Genomic DNA, 17,295 nt, shown 5'->3' on the forward strand with positions numbered 1-17,295 from the left:
AACATTAAAAAAAAAATGGATATTCTTACACACACTTATATTTTTATATATGTATTGTCATAATACTCTAGACATCAGAATATCACTATTACTTCCCTTGATGTTTTATCTGCTCCTTGCAGAGTTTCGCGTGCCCACTCCACGTGCAAAGAGCCTGACACTACGTTAATTTGGCGTTCACTTTCTTGGGAGAGAAGATGGCGTTATCTGCAATCTTATCTAGATAACTTGTAGGTATACGCATTAGCCTATCAGCTCTCGTCAAAACAGATAAGTGTTTGTTTAGTCTGAATTCCAGCTGTCTTTGAGAAACTTCTGGGTATTGTGATGTAGTTCAGACCTAGACAAGACAAACACATGCTATTTACTTCATTTTTATAAGGAGCTCTATCTGTTCAGCCTGAGTCGCTGGCAATTACTTCTATTATACTCTACTTTAATCTTCCACTGCTACCCGGAGGTGTTGTGGTGAAGTGAAGCAGACGATCTGTTGGTAATTGTGAGCCCGCGAAACATAAAAACTTTGATTACAAAGTTTATATTAACTCACTCTGTCTGTCTGGGTGGAATTTTTTTTACAGATTATTTCTCCTACTTTCCATTCTGGGATCAAGTTTAAACTTTGCATAATTATTAATTGTCGATGACAACTCAAGAATCGATGAAAATAATTAACAGTAATAAATTTTGCTTTATATAGAAATGTACTAAGTTAAGGGGAGATTAGCTTTGTCAAGAGAATTAGGCCTTTCGATAAAAATGTATTCTAATCTAAATGTAAGACCTTCTATAGTACTTGAACAGCTCAGTGGCAAACATGTCGGCCTTCCATCATGGAGGCTCCATTTCAAATTCTGACTCGAGCAACTTTCTTTTTTTTCTAAATTGCTTTGAAAAGGCAGCACGGAAACCTTCTTCCAGATAGCACGCCTCCACATCACTGGTCCACAAAAGTGATTGGACCACGCCTCCACATCACAGGTCCACAAAAGTGATTGGACCACGCCTCCACATCACAGGTCTACAAAAGTGATTGGACCACGCCTCCACATCACTGGCCCACAAAAGTGATTGGACCACGCCTCCACATCACTGGCCCACAAAAGTGATTGGACCACGCCTCCACATCACTGGCCCACAAAAGTGATTGGACCACGCCTCCACATCACTGGCCCACAAAAGTGATTGGACCACGCCTCCACATCACTGGCCCACAAAAGTGATTGGACCAAAGCACACTGAACATGCTCTAAACATGAAAGTTGAGCTCTACAAAAACACTTAGTAAAACTATTTTCAATCGAATAAATCTATTATTGTTAGTGTAGGCCTATTAAAATTAATTACTTGGTTGATTCCTGTCACTCTATGTAAACTTTGCTAATGCTTTTTAAAGTATTTGTTATATTGGACTTGCTTGTATTGTATACGTTTGCTCCCTAGATCCATCTTTCTATTGACTTTCTTCTGGAATAACCTGAGTAGCTGTGGTCTTATTTAGTTCATACCTGAGTAGGTGTGGTCTTATTTAGTTCATACGTGAGTAGGTGTGGTCTTATTTAGTTCATACCTGAGTAGGTGTGGTCTTATTTAGTTCATACCTGAGTAGCTGTGGTCTTATTTAGTTCATACGTGAGTAGCTGTGGTCTTATTTAGTTCATACGTGAGTAGCTGTGGTCTTATTTAGTTCATACCTGAGTAGGTGTGGTCTTATTTAGTTCATACGTGAGTAGGTGTGGTCTTATTTAGTTCATACGTGAGTAGGTGTGGACTTATTTAGTTCATACGTGAGTAGGTGTGGTCTTATTTATTTCATATCTGAGTAGGTGTGGTCTTATTTAGTTCATACGTGAGTAGGTGTGGTCTTATTTAGTTCATACCTGAGTAGCTGTGGTCTTATTTAGTTCATACGTGAGTAGCTGTGGTCTTATTTAGTTCATACCTGAGTAGCTGTGGTCTTATTTAGTTCATACGTGAGTAGGTGTGGTCTTATTTAGTTCATACGTGAGTAGGTGTGGTCTTATTTATTTCATACCTGAGTAGGTGTGGTCTTATTTATTTCATACCTGAGTAGGTGTGGTCTTATTTAGTTCATACCTGAGTAGGTGTGGTCTTATTTATTTCATACCTGAGTAGGTGTGGTCTTATTTAGTTCATATCTGAGTAGGTGTGGTCTTATTTAGTTCATACGTGAGTAGGTGTGGTCTTATTTAGTTCATACCTGAGTAGGTGTGGTCTTATTTATTTCATATCTGAGTAGGTGTGGTCTTATTTAGTTCATACCTGAGTAAGTGTGGTCTTATTTATTTCATACCTGAGTAGGTGTGGTCTTATTTAGTTCATACCTGAGTAGCTGTGGTCTTATTTAGTTCATACCTGAGTAGCTGTGGTCTTATTTAGTTCATACCTGAGTAGCTGTGGTCTTATTTAGTTCATACCTGAGTAGCTGTGGTCTTATTTAGGTCTTATTTGTATTGTCTGGTTCTTTTCCAGAAAATTATACAATTATTATTTTAAAAATATTTTTAGAAGTCCTCTAGAGTTTCTTAAAAGTGTGCATATATTTGATATCCCGACATCCTCAGTGAATGCACCATGACCTACTCCGCAGAACCTTCTTACATCTGTTCTATTGACATTAGTTCAATTGTGATCGGTGAACAATGTTTCACAAAAAGAATGAGCTAGACTTTATGAAAATAAACCAAGAAAGGAATTTTTTTTTGCGCGGTTTAAACCCACCACCTTTATGCTATCACCTAACACAATAGTACATTGGTTGATGTATTTCTCTAGCCCAGAATTGTCTAAAGTGGTCTAAGAACCGGTCACCGCTTTGACCGTCTCTTGTGTTAAACTGCTAGTTTAGAGTTCTCTGTACATTTTTATGGATGTACAAATGTCCAGTTGTCCAGCTCATGGCCGAATAAATATTGATCACATCTTGTAGATGTCCACATATCACAGGAGAGAAAAAGGGGGGGGGCAGTACTGAGGTGGGCACAACACGATAATTGAAGCCCTCTAATGATCGTCTGGTTTGAGCCCCCCCCCCCTGCTAGACTAATGTTGACGGGAAATTGGGTTAATAAAGAATCAGAGGGGCGGGAGGGGGGGGGGTGATGTATCCCATACTCAGTATAGGGGAAGGGGAGGAGCTCACGATTGAAGGATCGAAAGTTTCAGTAATTCACTTTACCAGTAGAGTCCTTTTCAAGACGGTAGCGTCCGGTGTTGCTGTTTTGTTTTTGTTTCTAAGATTTCTTTTCTGTGTACTTCCCACACTCTGGTTGTTCTGTGTATTTCCCATACTCTGGTGGTTCTGTGTACTTCCCATACTCTGTCTGTTCTGTGTACTTCCCATACTCTGTCTGTTCTGTGTACTTCACATACTCTGTCTGTTCTGTGTACTTCACATACTCTGTCTGTTCTGTGTACTTCACATACTCTGTCTGTTCTGTGTACTTCTCATACTCTGTCTGTTCTGTGTACTTCACATACTCTGTCTGTTCTGTGTACTTCACATACTCTGTCTGTTCTGTGTACTTCACATACTCTGTCTGTTCTGTGTACTTCCCATACTCTGTCTGTTCTGTGTACTTCCCATACTCTGTCTGTTCTGTGTACTTCACATACTCTGTCTGTTCTGTGTACTTCACATACTCTGTCTGTTCTGTGTACTTCCCATACTCTGTCTGTTCTGTGTACTTCACATACTCTGTCTGTTCTGTGTACTTCACATACTCTGTCTGTTCTGTGTACTTCACATACTCTGGTGGTTCTGTGTACTTCACATACTCTGGTGGTTCTGTGTACTTCACATACTCTGGTGGTTCTGTATACTTCACATACTCTGGTGGTTCTGTATACTTCACATACTCTGGTGGTTCTGTGTACTTCACATACTCTGTCTGTTCTGTGTACTTCACATACTCTGTCTGTTCTGTGTACTTCACATACTCTGGTGGTTCTGTGTATTTCACATACTCTGGTGGTTCTGTGTACTTCACATACTCTGGTGGTTCTGTATACTTCACATACTCTGGTGGTTCTGTATACTTCACATACTCTGGTGGTTCTGTGTACTTCACATACTCTGTCTGTTCTGTGTACTTCACATACTCTGTCTGTTCTGTGTACTTCACATACTCTGTCTGTTCTGTGTACTTCCCATACTCTGGTGGTTCTGTATACTTCACATACTCTGTCTGTTCTGTGTACTTCACATACTCTGTCTGTTCTGTGTACTTCACATACTCTGTCTGTTCTGTGTACTTCCCATACTCTGTCTGTTCTGTGTACTTCACATACTCTGTCTGTTCTGTGTACTTCACATATTCTGTCTGTTCTGTGTACTTCACATACTCTGTCTGTTCTGTGTACTTCACATACTCTGTCTGTTCTGTGTACTTCACATACTCTGTCTGTTCTGTGTACTTCACATACTCTGTCTGTTCTGTGTACTTCACATACTCTGTCTGTTCTGTGTACTTCACATACTCTGTCTTTTCTGTGTACTTCACATACTCTGTCTGTTCTGTGTACTTCACATACTCTGTCTGTTCTGTGTACTTCACATACTCTGGTGGTTCTGTATACTTCACATACTCTGTCTGTTCTGTGTACTTCACATACTCTGTCTGTTCTGTGTACTTCACATACTCTGTCTGTTCTGTGTACTTCCCATACTCTGGTGGTTCTGTATACTTCACATACTCTGTCTGTTCTGTGTACTTCACATACTCTGTCTGTTCTGTGTACTTCACATACTCTGTCTGTTCTGTGTACTTCCCATACTCTGGTGGTTCTGTATACTTCACATACTCTGTCTGTTCTGTGTACTTCACATACTCTGTCTGTTCTGTGTACTTCACATACTCTGTCTGTTCTGTGTACTTCACATACTCTGGTAGTTCTGTATACTTCCCATACTCTGGTGGTTCTGTATACTTCACATACTCTGGTGGTTCTGTGTACTTCACATACTCTGTCTGTTTTGTGTACTTCCCATACTCTGTCTGTTCTGTGTACTTCACATACTCTGTCTGTTCTGTGTACTTCACATAATCTGTCTGTTCTGTGTACTTCACATACTCTGTCTGTTCTGTGTACTTCACATACTCTGTCTGTTCTGTGTACTTCACATACTCTGTCTGTTCTGTGTACTTCACATACTCTGTCTGTTCTGTGTATTTCCCATACTGTGGTGGTTCTGTATACTTCCCATACTCTGGTGGTTCTGTATACTTCACATACTCTGTCTGTTCTGTGTACTTCACATACTCTGGTGGTTCTGTGTACTTCACATACTCTGTCTGTTCTGTGTACTTCACATACTCTGGTGGTTCTGTGTACTTCACATACTCTGGTGGTTCTGTATACTTCACATACTCTGTCTGTTCTGTGTACTTCACATACTCTGTCTGTTCTGTGTACTTCACATACTCTGTCTGTTCTGTGTACTTCCCATACTCTGGTTGTTCTGTATACTTCACATACTCTGTCTGTTCTGTGTACTTCACATACTCTGTCTGTTCTGTGTACTTCACATACTCTGTCTGTTCTGTGTACTTCCCATACTCTGTCTGTTCTGTGTACTTCACATACTCTGTCTGTTCTGTGTACTTCACATATTCTGTCTGTTCTGTGTACTTCACATACTCTGTCTGTTCTGTGTACTTCACATACTCTGTCTGTTCTGTGTACTTCACATACTCTGTCTGTTCTGTGTACTTCACATACTCTGTCTGTTCTGTGTACTTCACATACTCTGTCTGTTCTGTGTACTTCACATACTCTGTCTTTTCTGTGTACTTCACATACTCTGTCTGTTCTGTGTACTTCACATACTCTGTCTGTTCTGTGTACTTCACATACTCTGTCTGTTCTGTGTACTTCACATACTCTGTCTGTTCTGTGTACTTCACATACTCTGTCTGTTCTGTGTACTTCACATACTCTGTCTGTTCTGTGTACTTCCCATACTCTGGTGGTTCTGTATACTTCACATACTCTGTCTGTTCTGTGTACTTCCCATACTCTGGTGGTTCTGTATACTTCACATACTCTGGTGGTTCTGTATACTTCACATACTCTGTCTGTTCTGTGTACTTCACATACTCTGTCTTTTCTGTGTACTTCACATACTCTGTCTGTTCTGTGTACTTCACATACTCTGTCTGTTCTGTGTACTTCACATACTCTGTCTGTTCTGTGTACTTCACATACTCTGGTAGTTCTGTATACTTCCCATACTCTGGTGGTTCTGTATACTTCACATACTCTGGTGTTTCTGTGTACTTCACATACTCTGTCTGTTTTGTGTACTTCCCATACTCTGTCTGTTCTGTGTACTTCACATACTCTGTCTGTTCTGTGTACTTCACATACTCTGTCTGTTCTGTGTACTTCACATACTCTGTCTGTTCTGTGTACTTCACATACTCTGTCTGTTCTGTGTACTTCACATACTCTGTCTGTTCTGTGTATTTCCCATACTGTGGTGGTTCTGTATACTTCCCATACTCTGGTGGTTCTGTATACTTCACATACTCTGTCTGTTCTGTGTACTTCACATACTCTGGTGGTTCTGTGTACTTCACATACTCTGTCTGTTCTGTGTACTTCACATACTCTGGTGGTTCTGTATACTTCACATACTCTGGTGGTTCTGTATACTTCACATACTCTGGTGGTTCTGTATACTTCACATACTCTGGTGGTTCTGTATACTTCACATACTCTGGTGGTTCTGTATACTTCACATACTCTGGTGGTTATGTATACTTCACATACTCTGGTGGTTCTGTATACTTCACATACTCTGGTGGTTCTGTATACTTCCCATACTCTGTCTGTTCTGTGTACTTCCCATACTCTGTCTGTTCTGTGTACTTCCCATACTCTGTCTGTTCTGTGTACTTCACATACTCTGTCTGTTCTGTGTACTTCACATACTCTGTCTGTTCTGTGTACTTCACATACTCTGTCTGTTCTGTGTACTTCACATACTCTGACTGTTCTGTGTACTTCACATACTCTGTCTGTTCTGTGTACTTCACATACTCTGTCTGTTCTGTGTATTTCTCATACTCTGGTTGAACTGATGTTGGTGTCAATACAAACGTGATCACCACAAGTGAGTCTTAAGCTGACACTGATCGGTATCGATACGTGAACGGCTATCGATAACATTGAGTCTTTCGGCTGTCTCGATACGTGTGCAGTTATCAATAGTTGTCTTTCATCTGCATCGATACGTGTGTCAATAGCATTGAGTCTTTCTTTTGTATCGATACTTTTGCTGTTATCCGTAGCTGTAAGTCTTTCATTTGTATCAAAAAGTTTGTGGTCACCAAGAGTAGTAATTCTATCATTAGTATCGATACGTGTGTTATCACAAGTAGCATTGAGTCTTTTATTTTGTATCGATATGTGTGTGGTCAGTGGTCACCAAGAGCAGTAATTCTATCATAAGTATCGATACGTGTTTGGTTACCAATAGCAGTGAATCTTTCATCTCAAATTGACAATCGTCACACCGTTACTTAGTAGCTCAGAATGAAATAAAAGCAAGACACTTTCTCTGAGATATGGTAAAAGTATAAAGTGCATGGCCAGTAGACAGAAAGTAGCAGAAACAGAATACACTAACAAAAGACAAACCGAAACAGAAGATGTAAACAGAATACACTAACAAAAGACAAACCGAAACAGAAGATGTAAACAGAATACACTAACAAAAGACAAACCGACACAGAAGATGTAAACAGAATACACTAACAAAAGACAAACCGAAACAGAAGATGTAAACAGAATACACTAAGAAAAGACAAACCGACACAGAAGATGTAAACAGAATACACTAACAAAAGACAAACCGACACAGAAGATGTAAACAGAATACACTAACAAAAGACAAACCGACACAGAAGATGTAAACAGAATACACTAACAAAAGACAAACCGAAGAAGACAGTGACGGAAGCTAAAAACAGAAAGAAACAGAAGACAAAAGTAAAAGACTTGAACAAGGCTAAATAAAACAGAAAGAAACTAGAGGAGAGAATGATATTCAAAATATTCTTCTGAAAAAGACATTTCCATACGTCTGCACTTTGTTCTGTTGACTTCCATTGCCTGAAGGAAACAGGCCCACCACAAAAACGTCTTTCTGAACATGAGGATGAACTGACTACGATTAAACTTATTATAAAATGATATCATTATATTGACCTGCCCCACAGCTTCTTTAGCTTTATTTCACCTTTACTGTTCTTACTAGGAGAAATACTGCGCTGTGGACGTCAGGAGAATACAATACTGAAGCTCTACCTCAGACCTTTCTAGTCACCAGAGGAGTAGTTTAAAGCACTACCCCAGACCTTTCTAGTCACCAGAGGAGTAGTCTAAAGCTCTACCCCAGACCTTTCTAGTCACCAGAGGAGTAGTTAACAACACTACCCCAGACCTTTCTAGTTACCAGAGGAGTAGTTTAAAGCACTACCCCAGGCCTTTCTAGTCACCAGAGGAGTAGTTTTAAGCACTACCACAGACCCTTCTAGTCACCAGAGGAGTGGTGGTGGTGGTTGGGGTGAGAATGTAAATGTATTGTTTTATAGGACGTCAGTAGTTAAACTTTGAGAAACACTGGCGTAAAGCAAAGAGTGGGCGTCCAGGGTGTGTTTCACTGGTGTTTAGTAACAAGTGGGCGTCCAAAGTCCCCTTGCAGTTGTATGTTGGACGTGACTGGCGATTCATCAGAATACAAAGTTCAAATTGAGATTCTTACATCCAAATCTAGAGTTTCGGGTCCGTCTTGAAATCTTTTGTCTTCTTTCCAGACAGTTTTCGCTGAACCAGTTCGTAACTCAAAGTGGATCTCATCACATGACATTGTCTAGTCACGTGGACATGTTTATGTTTAAATTTCCTTTTCAAACAATGCAAGACACACAGACTGGGTGAGTGTGTGTATATATGTGTGTGGGAGAGACAGGAAGACGAGAGAGGGGGCAAGAGGGGTGGGGCAAACAGATATGGCACTAACACATAAAAGATTAATTCTACAAGCTTTCAACAATGTCTTCAATGGAGCCACGGGTCCAGATCGATGGTTCTTTTTATTTTTGTACACCCATAATGCCACGAGGGAAACAAAATTGTGACTGTCACAACAGAAGTCAGACTCTGTTCTTGTAAACTGAGTGCTTCTATTGTCAAAGTAAATTGTTGATATATCGTCTGCAGTGCACACAACGTAAGTAAGACAGAGAAAGAGAGAGAGAGAGAGAGAGAGAGAGAGAGAGAGAGAACGTCAATTATGGAGTGAACTTAAAGCGTATCTATCAAAAGTGTAGATAATAATTGCACTTAATATTTGCAAGCTATTAAATCACATTTTAATGAGTAATCAGTAATCGAAATTAAGTCTTTGATTAATTATTTTTGAAAGGTTGACATCAATACTATTGCTATCTAAAGTTGACTACCACTTATGGTGTGTGTGTGTGTGTTTGTTGCTATCTAAAGTTGACTACCACTTATCGTGTGTGTGTGTGTTTGTTGCTATCTAAAGTTGACTACCACTTATCGTGTGTGTGTGTTTGTTGCTATCTAAAGTTGACTACCACTTATGGTGTGTGTGTGTGTGTTTGTTGCTATCTAAAGTTGACTACCACTTATCGTGTGTGTGTGTGTTTGTTAATATCTAAAGTTGACTACCACTTACCGTGTGTGTGTGTTTGTTTGTTGCTATCTAAAGTTGACTACCACTTATCGTGTGTGTGTGTGTGTGTTTGTTGCTATCTAAAGTTGACTACCGCTTATCGTGTGTGTGTTTGTTTGTTGCTATCTAAAGTTGACTACCACTTATCGTGTGTGTGTGTTTGTTGCTATCTAAAGTTGACTACCACTTATCGTGTGTGTGTTTGTTTGTTGCTATCTAAAGTTAACTACCACTTATCGTGTGTGTGTGTTTGTTTGTTGCTATCTAAAGTTGACTAACACTTATCGTGTGTGTGTGTGTTTGTTTGTTGCTATCTAAAGTTGACTACCACTTATCGTGTGTGTGTGTGTTTGTTGCTTTCTAAAGTGGACTACCACTTATCGTGTGTGTGTGTGTTTGTTGCTATCTAAAGTTGACTACCACTTATGGTTAGTGTGTGTTTGTTGCTATCTAAAGTTGACTACCGCTTATCGTGTGTGTGTGTGTTTGTTTGTTGCTATCTAAAGTTGACTACCACTTATGGTGTGTGTGTGTGTTTGTTGCTATCTAAAGTTGACTACCACTTATCGTGTGTGTTTGTTGCTATCTAAAGTTGACTACCACTTATGGTGTGTGTGTGTGTTTGTTGCTATCTAAAGTTGACTACCACTTATGGTGTGTGTGTGTGTTTGTTGCTATCTAAAGTTGACTACCACTTATTGTGTGTGTGTTTGTTTGTTGCTATCTAAAGTTGACTACCACTTATCGTGTGTGTGTGTGTGTGTTTGTTGCTATCTAAAGTTGACTACCACTTATCGTGTGTGTGTGTGTGTGTGTTTGTTGCTATCTAAAGTTGACTACCACTTATCGTGTGTGTGTGTGTGTTTGTTGCTATCTAATGTTGACTACCACTTATGATGTGTGTGTGTGTGTTTGTTGCTATCTAAAGTTGACTACCACTTATCGTGTGTGTGTGTGTTTGTTGCTATCTAAAGTTGACTACCACTTATCGTGTGTTTGTGTGTTTGTTGCTATCTTAAGTTGACTACCACTTATCGTGTGTGTGTGTGTTTGTTGCTATCTAAAGTTGACTACCACTTATCGTGTGTGTGTGTTTGTTGCTATCTAAAGTTGACTACCACTTATGGTGTGTGTGTGTGTGTGTTTGTTGCTATCTAAAGTTGACTACCACTTATCGTGTGTGTGTGTGTTTGTTAATATCTAAAGTTGACTACCACTTATCGTGTGTGTGTGTTTGTTTGTTGCTATCTAAAGTTGACTACCACTTATCGTGTGTGTGTGTGTTTGTTTGTTGCTATTTAAAGTTGACTACCGCTTATCGTGTGTGTGTTTGTTTGTTGCTATCTAAAGTTGACTACCACTTATCGTGTTTGTGTGTGTGTTTGTTGCTATGTAAAGTTGACTACCACTTATTGTGTGTGTGTTTGTTTGTTGCTATCTAAAGTTGACTACCACTTATCGTGTGTGTGTGTTTGTTTGTTGCTATCTAAAGTTGACTAACACTTATCGTGTGTGTGTGTGTTTGTTTGTTGCTATCTAAAGTTGACTACCACTTATCGTGTGTTTGTGTGTTTGTTGCTTTCTAAAGTTGACTACCACTTATCGTGTGTGTGTGTTTGTTGCTATCTAAAGTTGACTACCGCTTATCGTGTGTGTGTGTGTTTGTTGCTATCTAAAGTTGACTACCGCTTATCGTGTGTGTGTGTGTTTGTTGCTATCTAAAGTTGACTACCACTTATGGTGTGTGTGTGTGTTTGTTGCTATCTAAAGTTGACTACCGCTTATCGTGTGTGTGTGTGTTTGTTTGTTGCTATCTAAAGTTGACTACCACTTATGGTGTGTGTGTGTGTTTGTTACTATCTAAAGTTGACTACCACTTATCGTGTGTGTTTGTTGCTATCTAAAGTTGACTACCACTTATGGTGTGTGTGTGTGTTTGTTGCTATCTAAAGTTGACTACCACTTATGGTGTGTGTGTGTGTGTTTGTTGCTATCTAAAGTTGACTACCACTTATCGTGTGTGTGTGTGTTTGTTTGTTGCTATCTAAAGTTGACTACCACTTATCGTGTGTGTGTGTGTGTGTTTGTTGCTATCTAAAGTTGACTACCACTTATCGTGTGTGTGTGTGTGTGTGTTTGTTGCTATCTAAAGTTGACTACCACTTATCGTGTGTGTGTGTGTGTGTTTGTTGCTATCTAATGTTGACTACCACTTATCGTGTGTGTGTGTGTTTGTTGCTATCTAAAGTTGACTACCACTTATCGTGTGTGTGTGTGTTTGTTGCTATCTTAAGTTGACTACCACTTATCGTGTGTGTGTGTGTTTGTTGCTATCTAAAGTTGACTACCACTTATGGTGTGTGTGTGTGTTTGTTGCTATCTAAAGTTGACTACCACTTATCGTGTGTGTTTGTTGCTATCTAAAGTTGACTACCACTTATGGTGTGTGTGTGTGTGTGTTTGTTGCTATCTAAAGTTGACTACCACTTATGGTGTGTGTGTGTGTTTGTTGCTATCTAAAGTTGACTACCACTTATCGTGTGTGTGTGTGTGTTTGTTTGTTGCTATCTAAAGTTGACTACCACTTATCGTGTGTGTGTGTGTGTGTTTGTTGCTATCTAAAGTTGACTACCACTTATCGTGTGTGTGTGTGTGTGTGTGTTTGTTGCTATCTAAAGTTGACTACCACTTATCGTGTGTGTGTGTGTGTTTGTTGCTATCTAATGTTGACTACCACTTATGGTGTGTGTGTGTGTTTGTTGCTATCTAAAGTTGACTACCACTTATCGTGTGTGTGTGTGTTTGTTGCTATCTAAAGTTGACTACCACTTATCGTGTGTGTGTGTGTTTGTTGCTATCTTAAGTTGACTACCACTTATCGTGTGTGTGTGTGTTTGTTGCTATCTAAAGTTGACTACCACTTATCGTGTGTGTGTGTGTGTTTGTTGCTATCTAAAGTTGACTACCACTTATCGTGTGTGTGTGTGTGTTTGTTGCTATCTAAAGTTGACTACCACTTATCGTGTGTGTGTGTGTGTGTTTGTTGCTATCTAAGGTTGACCACTGTGTGTGTGTTTGTTACATCCTCTCCGTTGTAGACCTAAGATAATGAAATTATATCAATAAATGGTGGATTATTAAAATATATTTAATAATCACATAGCAAGATTTTCATTGTAACTTTTAGTAAGCAACATAATCCAAATAAAATCTATTTACTTTTGTTTTTTTTTCACCAAAAGACTTTAAATATACATAGGCCTCTCTCTCTCTCTCTCTCTCTCTATATATATATATATATATATATATATATATATATATATATTATATATTTATATATATATATATTTATATATATATATATATATTATATATAATATACAGTGCTTTTTTTGTAAAAAAAAAATAGGTGCCGGTACTCATTGATTAGGTGCCGGTAGTCAGCGATTGATTGCCTTACTATTAACTACTAATAAATTAATAATATACGTTAAAATACAAGAAAAGTAATATTTTATAAAGGTGCCGGTACGCCGTACCGTTGCGTACCTTCACAAAAAAGAATGATCCGTGTAGTTATGGTAGACAACTTAGCTAGACATGGGATATAGAATGCTTATAGTAACACTGTGTATGAACTGTTTAGCTTAGTTTTAACATTTCAAAACAGTTGTTTTAGTATTAAATCTTTTTATGAATGGTCAGAATAACTAAATTATGGGAAACAAACTTGGCCCCGCGAAATCCGTTTCATATAGGGCCCCACAATGGTTAAGTCCGGCCCTGCTATTTAGTGACGGGAGAATACAGAGTAGATTACTTGTTCTCCTCACCCCCCCCCCTCTTTTTTTAGCCGCTAAAGTTACGTGGGGTAACTCTAGTCCTACTTGCAGAAATAAAAGAGTGATCTTTCCTTCGAGGTATCCAAACTGTTGAGCCATGAGAGAATTATAGAGAGAGATTATTACCGTGTTCTATTGTAAGAGGATGTACTGTTATTATTAAGGCTTGTTAGCCCCTTTACTCGTCAAAACATTAGGGCTGCTTTCGAAAAGTGTATCTTCCATTTGCTGTAGAGCGGAAAGACATTTACGTTAGCATGCAATATACGTACAAGTAGAGCCCGGCTGGGTGTTAGAGGTAGATAGTCTTAAATATGTTTACTTCATGGAAATATTGCTTTTATCTGTCAGCAGTGGTGCCCCTTCCCTCCTTAAGGGAGTATTGGTAACTTCGCTCTAACACTTTCCCTCTAGACTCTAGGCAGTCAAGTTGATAGTATTCAACGGTCTCACAAGTAACAACAAAGATGCAACCAGACATCATTGTAATATTCAAAACAAAAAAAATCAATAGAGACACATTGAGCTAGTGACCAAAAATCTTCAAAAACCTTTGTAGGAAGTGACCTTAGCAGACGTCAAAAGAAATGTCCCGGATGTAACTAGTTCCCTGACACAATGGCGAGATTTCAGCCCTGGGACGACGTCATATTTAAAAACTACACCGTCTTTCACTTTGGTTGGACCAGGATGAGGAAATGAGTCTCGGAAGTAAGTCATCTCATGACCAGACCAAGTGAGGACCAGACTACAACATGGACATTTATGGACAATTACATCTTCTAGGACCTCACCCCCCGCCCCGCCACACTATGTCGTCATTTTGTCTTTTCGACTTTCTATTGTGCTGACTAAAGGGAATCGATTCTCCTTGTAGACATTTGTACAACTGTGTCTGATCCAAGAACTCTTCTGATTGGTCGAGTAATATTTTTTAAAAAATCGATTATTGTATGCATTCGATACGGAAATTTTGTATAAGCTTCAAATACGATTACCAAAAAAAAAAAGAATATTTTCTCTTGCAGGCCACGTGGCAGTTGTTCTTTAACTTGTAATATCGGTTTAATGTTCTTATCTTATATTTACAGACGATACTTCAAAAAAGACGTTAATGACGTCCTTCGTGTCTCCATGTGTTAATCTAGTCATGCTTGTTACATTAAAGAGTTCCACTCTGCTCAGTCCTTGGTTTTACTGATGCAGGCAACCCATTCCATGTCTTATGAAACTGGCTTAGAAGGAGACTTAAACAAATTGCTACAGCATATGGGATAATAATAAGAATTGAAAGGAAATCTTCATTACATAGTAAATTTTAGTCTTAACGAGCTATGTTTTAAACTTTGGGATTTAATGTTTCTATGAATTATCGCAACGATGTCATGGAGTTGTTTTTTTCCAAGCGTCCTGATCAGCGGTGACATATTGAGACCTAGGCTAGCATGTGACTTAGGCTGACAAACTTAACTGTCATTAGGCTAGCGTCAATGACATTAAGACGTCTCTACGTCAGGATAACAATGCTGATGACATTCACCAGACCAGCTAGACTTGGCCCGCAGGCCATTTATGGTCACAGCCTAATAAATATAGCGTGCTAGAGAAAGCTACAGATATAAATGAATCAATGAAATAAAAGAACTTTTAAACAACTTTTTTTTTGCAAAGTAAAATAACTTTTAAAGGGTTGTATTAGTTTCAAACGGTTGACAGTTTTCTTGATTTTGTTTGCCATAAACAGCGATCTGAGAAGACAAAGGGAAGAAGTGAAACAGACTTTTTTAGTCTTACACTTATACAGATAGCACGTGACCGAATCGAAAGTTTTGGTTGTTCACACTGTCACGTGACGGTCACGTCGCAAGTCTAGATAATTCTAGTTAAATCTAGTTCCTTTCACATATAACTGAGTATATGCCTAAATTGACTTAAAATATACATGGCCCTGTAATATATTTGTGTTTCAGAAAGTCTGCACAGGACGAGTGAGCTTCAACTGCTCTCGCTAATATTCTGCAAGAGTTTTCAAATTTGCTATTCCCATAACGACTGAACTTGTAAAACCATAATGAATTATGAAACAAAATATAGAGCCTCTAGTAGATTTAGTTGTATACCAACCAATAGGCGGGGGGGGGGGGGGACATATTGGTAATATTGATTGTTTCAGTCTTAAACACTGCCCCACATCGACACTCTCCTACCATAACTGTAACTCTAACTGGTAATGTTTTCGTTCGTCATTCACATACACGTACACAGACACATACAGACACACACAGACACACACACACACACACACACACAGAGAGAGAGAGAGAGAGAGAGAGAGAGAGAGAGAGAGTTACACATTTATGTCATTCTCAAACCTTCCTTTCAATGAAGTGTCTGTCAAGTACTAAGTATCTTAGAGTTCAACACCTTCTAGTAAATAATCTCTACAATTATTAAAACCTATTTATTTTTAGTTTTTCTAAGTATATCCAATCCTGATTCTATGTGTATTAAAGGTCTCATTGAAATAAGAACTTTTTTTTCTTTAATTTTTTTTTTTTGTTTCAAGAAGAAATTGAATGTGGAAGATATTCCAACCCAAAGTTTCGGCCTAAATGTATTTCCTTCTAGATGCTGAAGATATTGGGTTGGCCGAGGACCCAGTCAAATTAACCTTTTGGGTGAGTCTTTTTATAGACTTGTGCTACGAGATGGTCGCTGTTGTGTTAGGGAGGCTGACCTTTGCCTACAAAGGGGGAAGTAATAGGATTGTTTTCTGAGTCCAGGATTGGAAGAACTAGTGGCTAGACAAGATGAATAGGTATCAGGATATCTAGGAGTTCTGCTTTATGAAGTGTAAGCCCCGTTGTAAAGTAGAGGTTATCTGTAATATAACCAGAATAAGAAAAGTCCAAACTCAAAAAGTCTGATCATCCTCAACGAAATAGATCTACGTCTAGATAGTCACATCAAACTTTGGAAATGGAATTCGAACATTTCTCGAGCCTTGCACTTAAGAGAATTGATCACACATCATTGCTGTAGGTTTTACTCTTGCAAGAACACTCTCATGTGTAATAGGTGTGCTCCGATGTATGATGTGTAAACATATGTTGTCCTTCCATTATGCCATGCCTAAATCTGTTCTACATATTTTTGTTGACTTAAAGCACAAAACTGCTGGTAGACAACTTAACCGCTTCGGCGTATAATATTGTAACTTATAATATTTAAAATAACTCGAATAATTTATTTTGTGAACAATACTAAATTTAACATTTATTATAATATAGACAAAATAAACATGAGATGAACTGAAACAATGTTACTAAGAAATCGGCCCCCGAAGTCATACTATTTTTATATATAATAAATCTGCACCCCTAAGCTGTCAGAAGATAAGTTATTGCCTTAATACTTAAAATTGTGTTCAAATTATTAATACATTTATAATATATATATATACGGGACGGACGGACAGGCCACACAAAATTAATAGCGTCTTTTCCCCTAATAAGCTGATATTTAAACAAAGTCTGACAATAAAAACACGTCTTTTCACTCTGGCACCCTGAAGTCGCCTAGCTTACCCAGCTTATAACAGAACCGCTAATCTTACATCATTCACAATCGCTAACCCCTTCCACCGCCACCGTAGAAACACACACACAAACACACTCCATAACAGTCCTGCCAAATCTATGTTTTTACATATAAAGGGTAAAGACT

The 17,295-nt window shown here is 38.6% G+C and overlaps 2 protein-coding genes across 2 annotated transcripts in view; one reads left to right on the forward strand and one right to left on the reverse strand.

Annotated features, from left to right (window-relative positions):
- The window catches only part of LOC106070841 (allatostatin-A receptor-like), a 327,900-nt gene that overhangs the window by 213,801 nt on the left and 96,804 nt on the right, over positions 1–17,295 (forward strand). The window lies entirely within an intron of this gene.
- Positions 3,255–8,896, reverse strand: LOC129924689 (paternally-expressed gene 3 protein-like). The gene is made up of 6 exons (XM_056021178.1): positions 8,792–8,896; positions 7,924–7,987; positions 6,792–7,102; positions 5,361–6,557; positions 3,957–5,261; positions 3,255–3,749 (listed from the first exon to the last, which is right to left on the reverse strand). The coding sequence occupies exons 1-6, from the start codon at positions 8,894–8,896 to the stop codon at positions 3,255–3,257; spliced, it is 3,477 nt and encodes a 1,158-aa protein (XP_055877153.1).

This window comes from Biomphalaria glabrata, chromosome 2, assembly GCF_947242115.1.
Source record: "Biomphalaria glabrata chromosome 2, xgBioGlab47.1, whole genome shotgun sequence".
NCBI lineage: Eukaryota > Metazoa > Mollusca > Gastropoda > Planorbidae > Biomphalaria > Biomphalaria glabrata.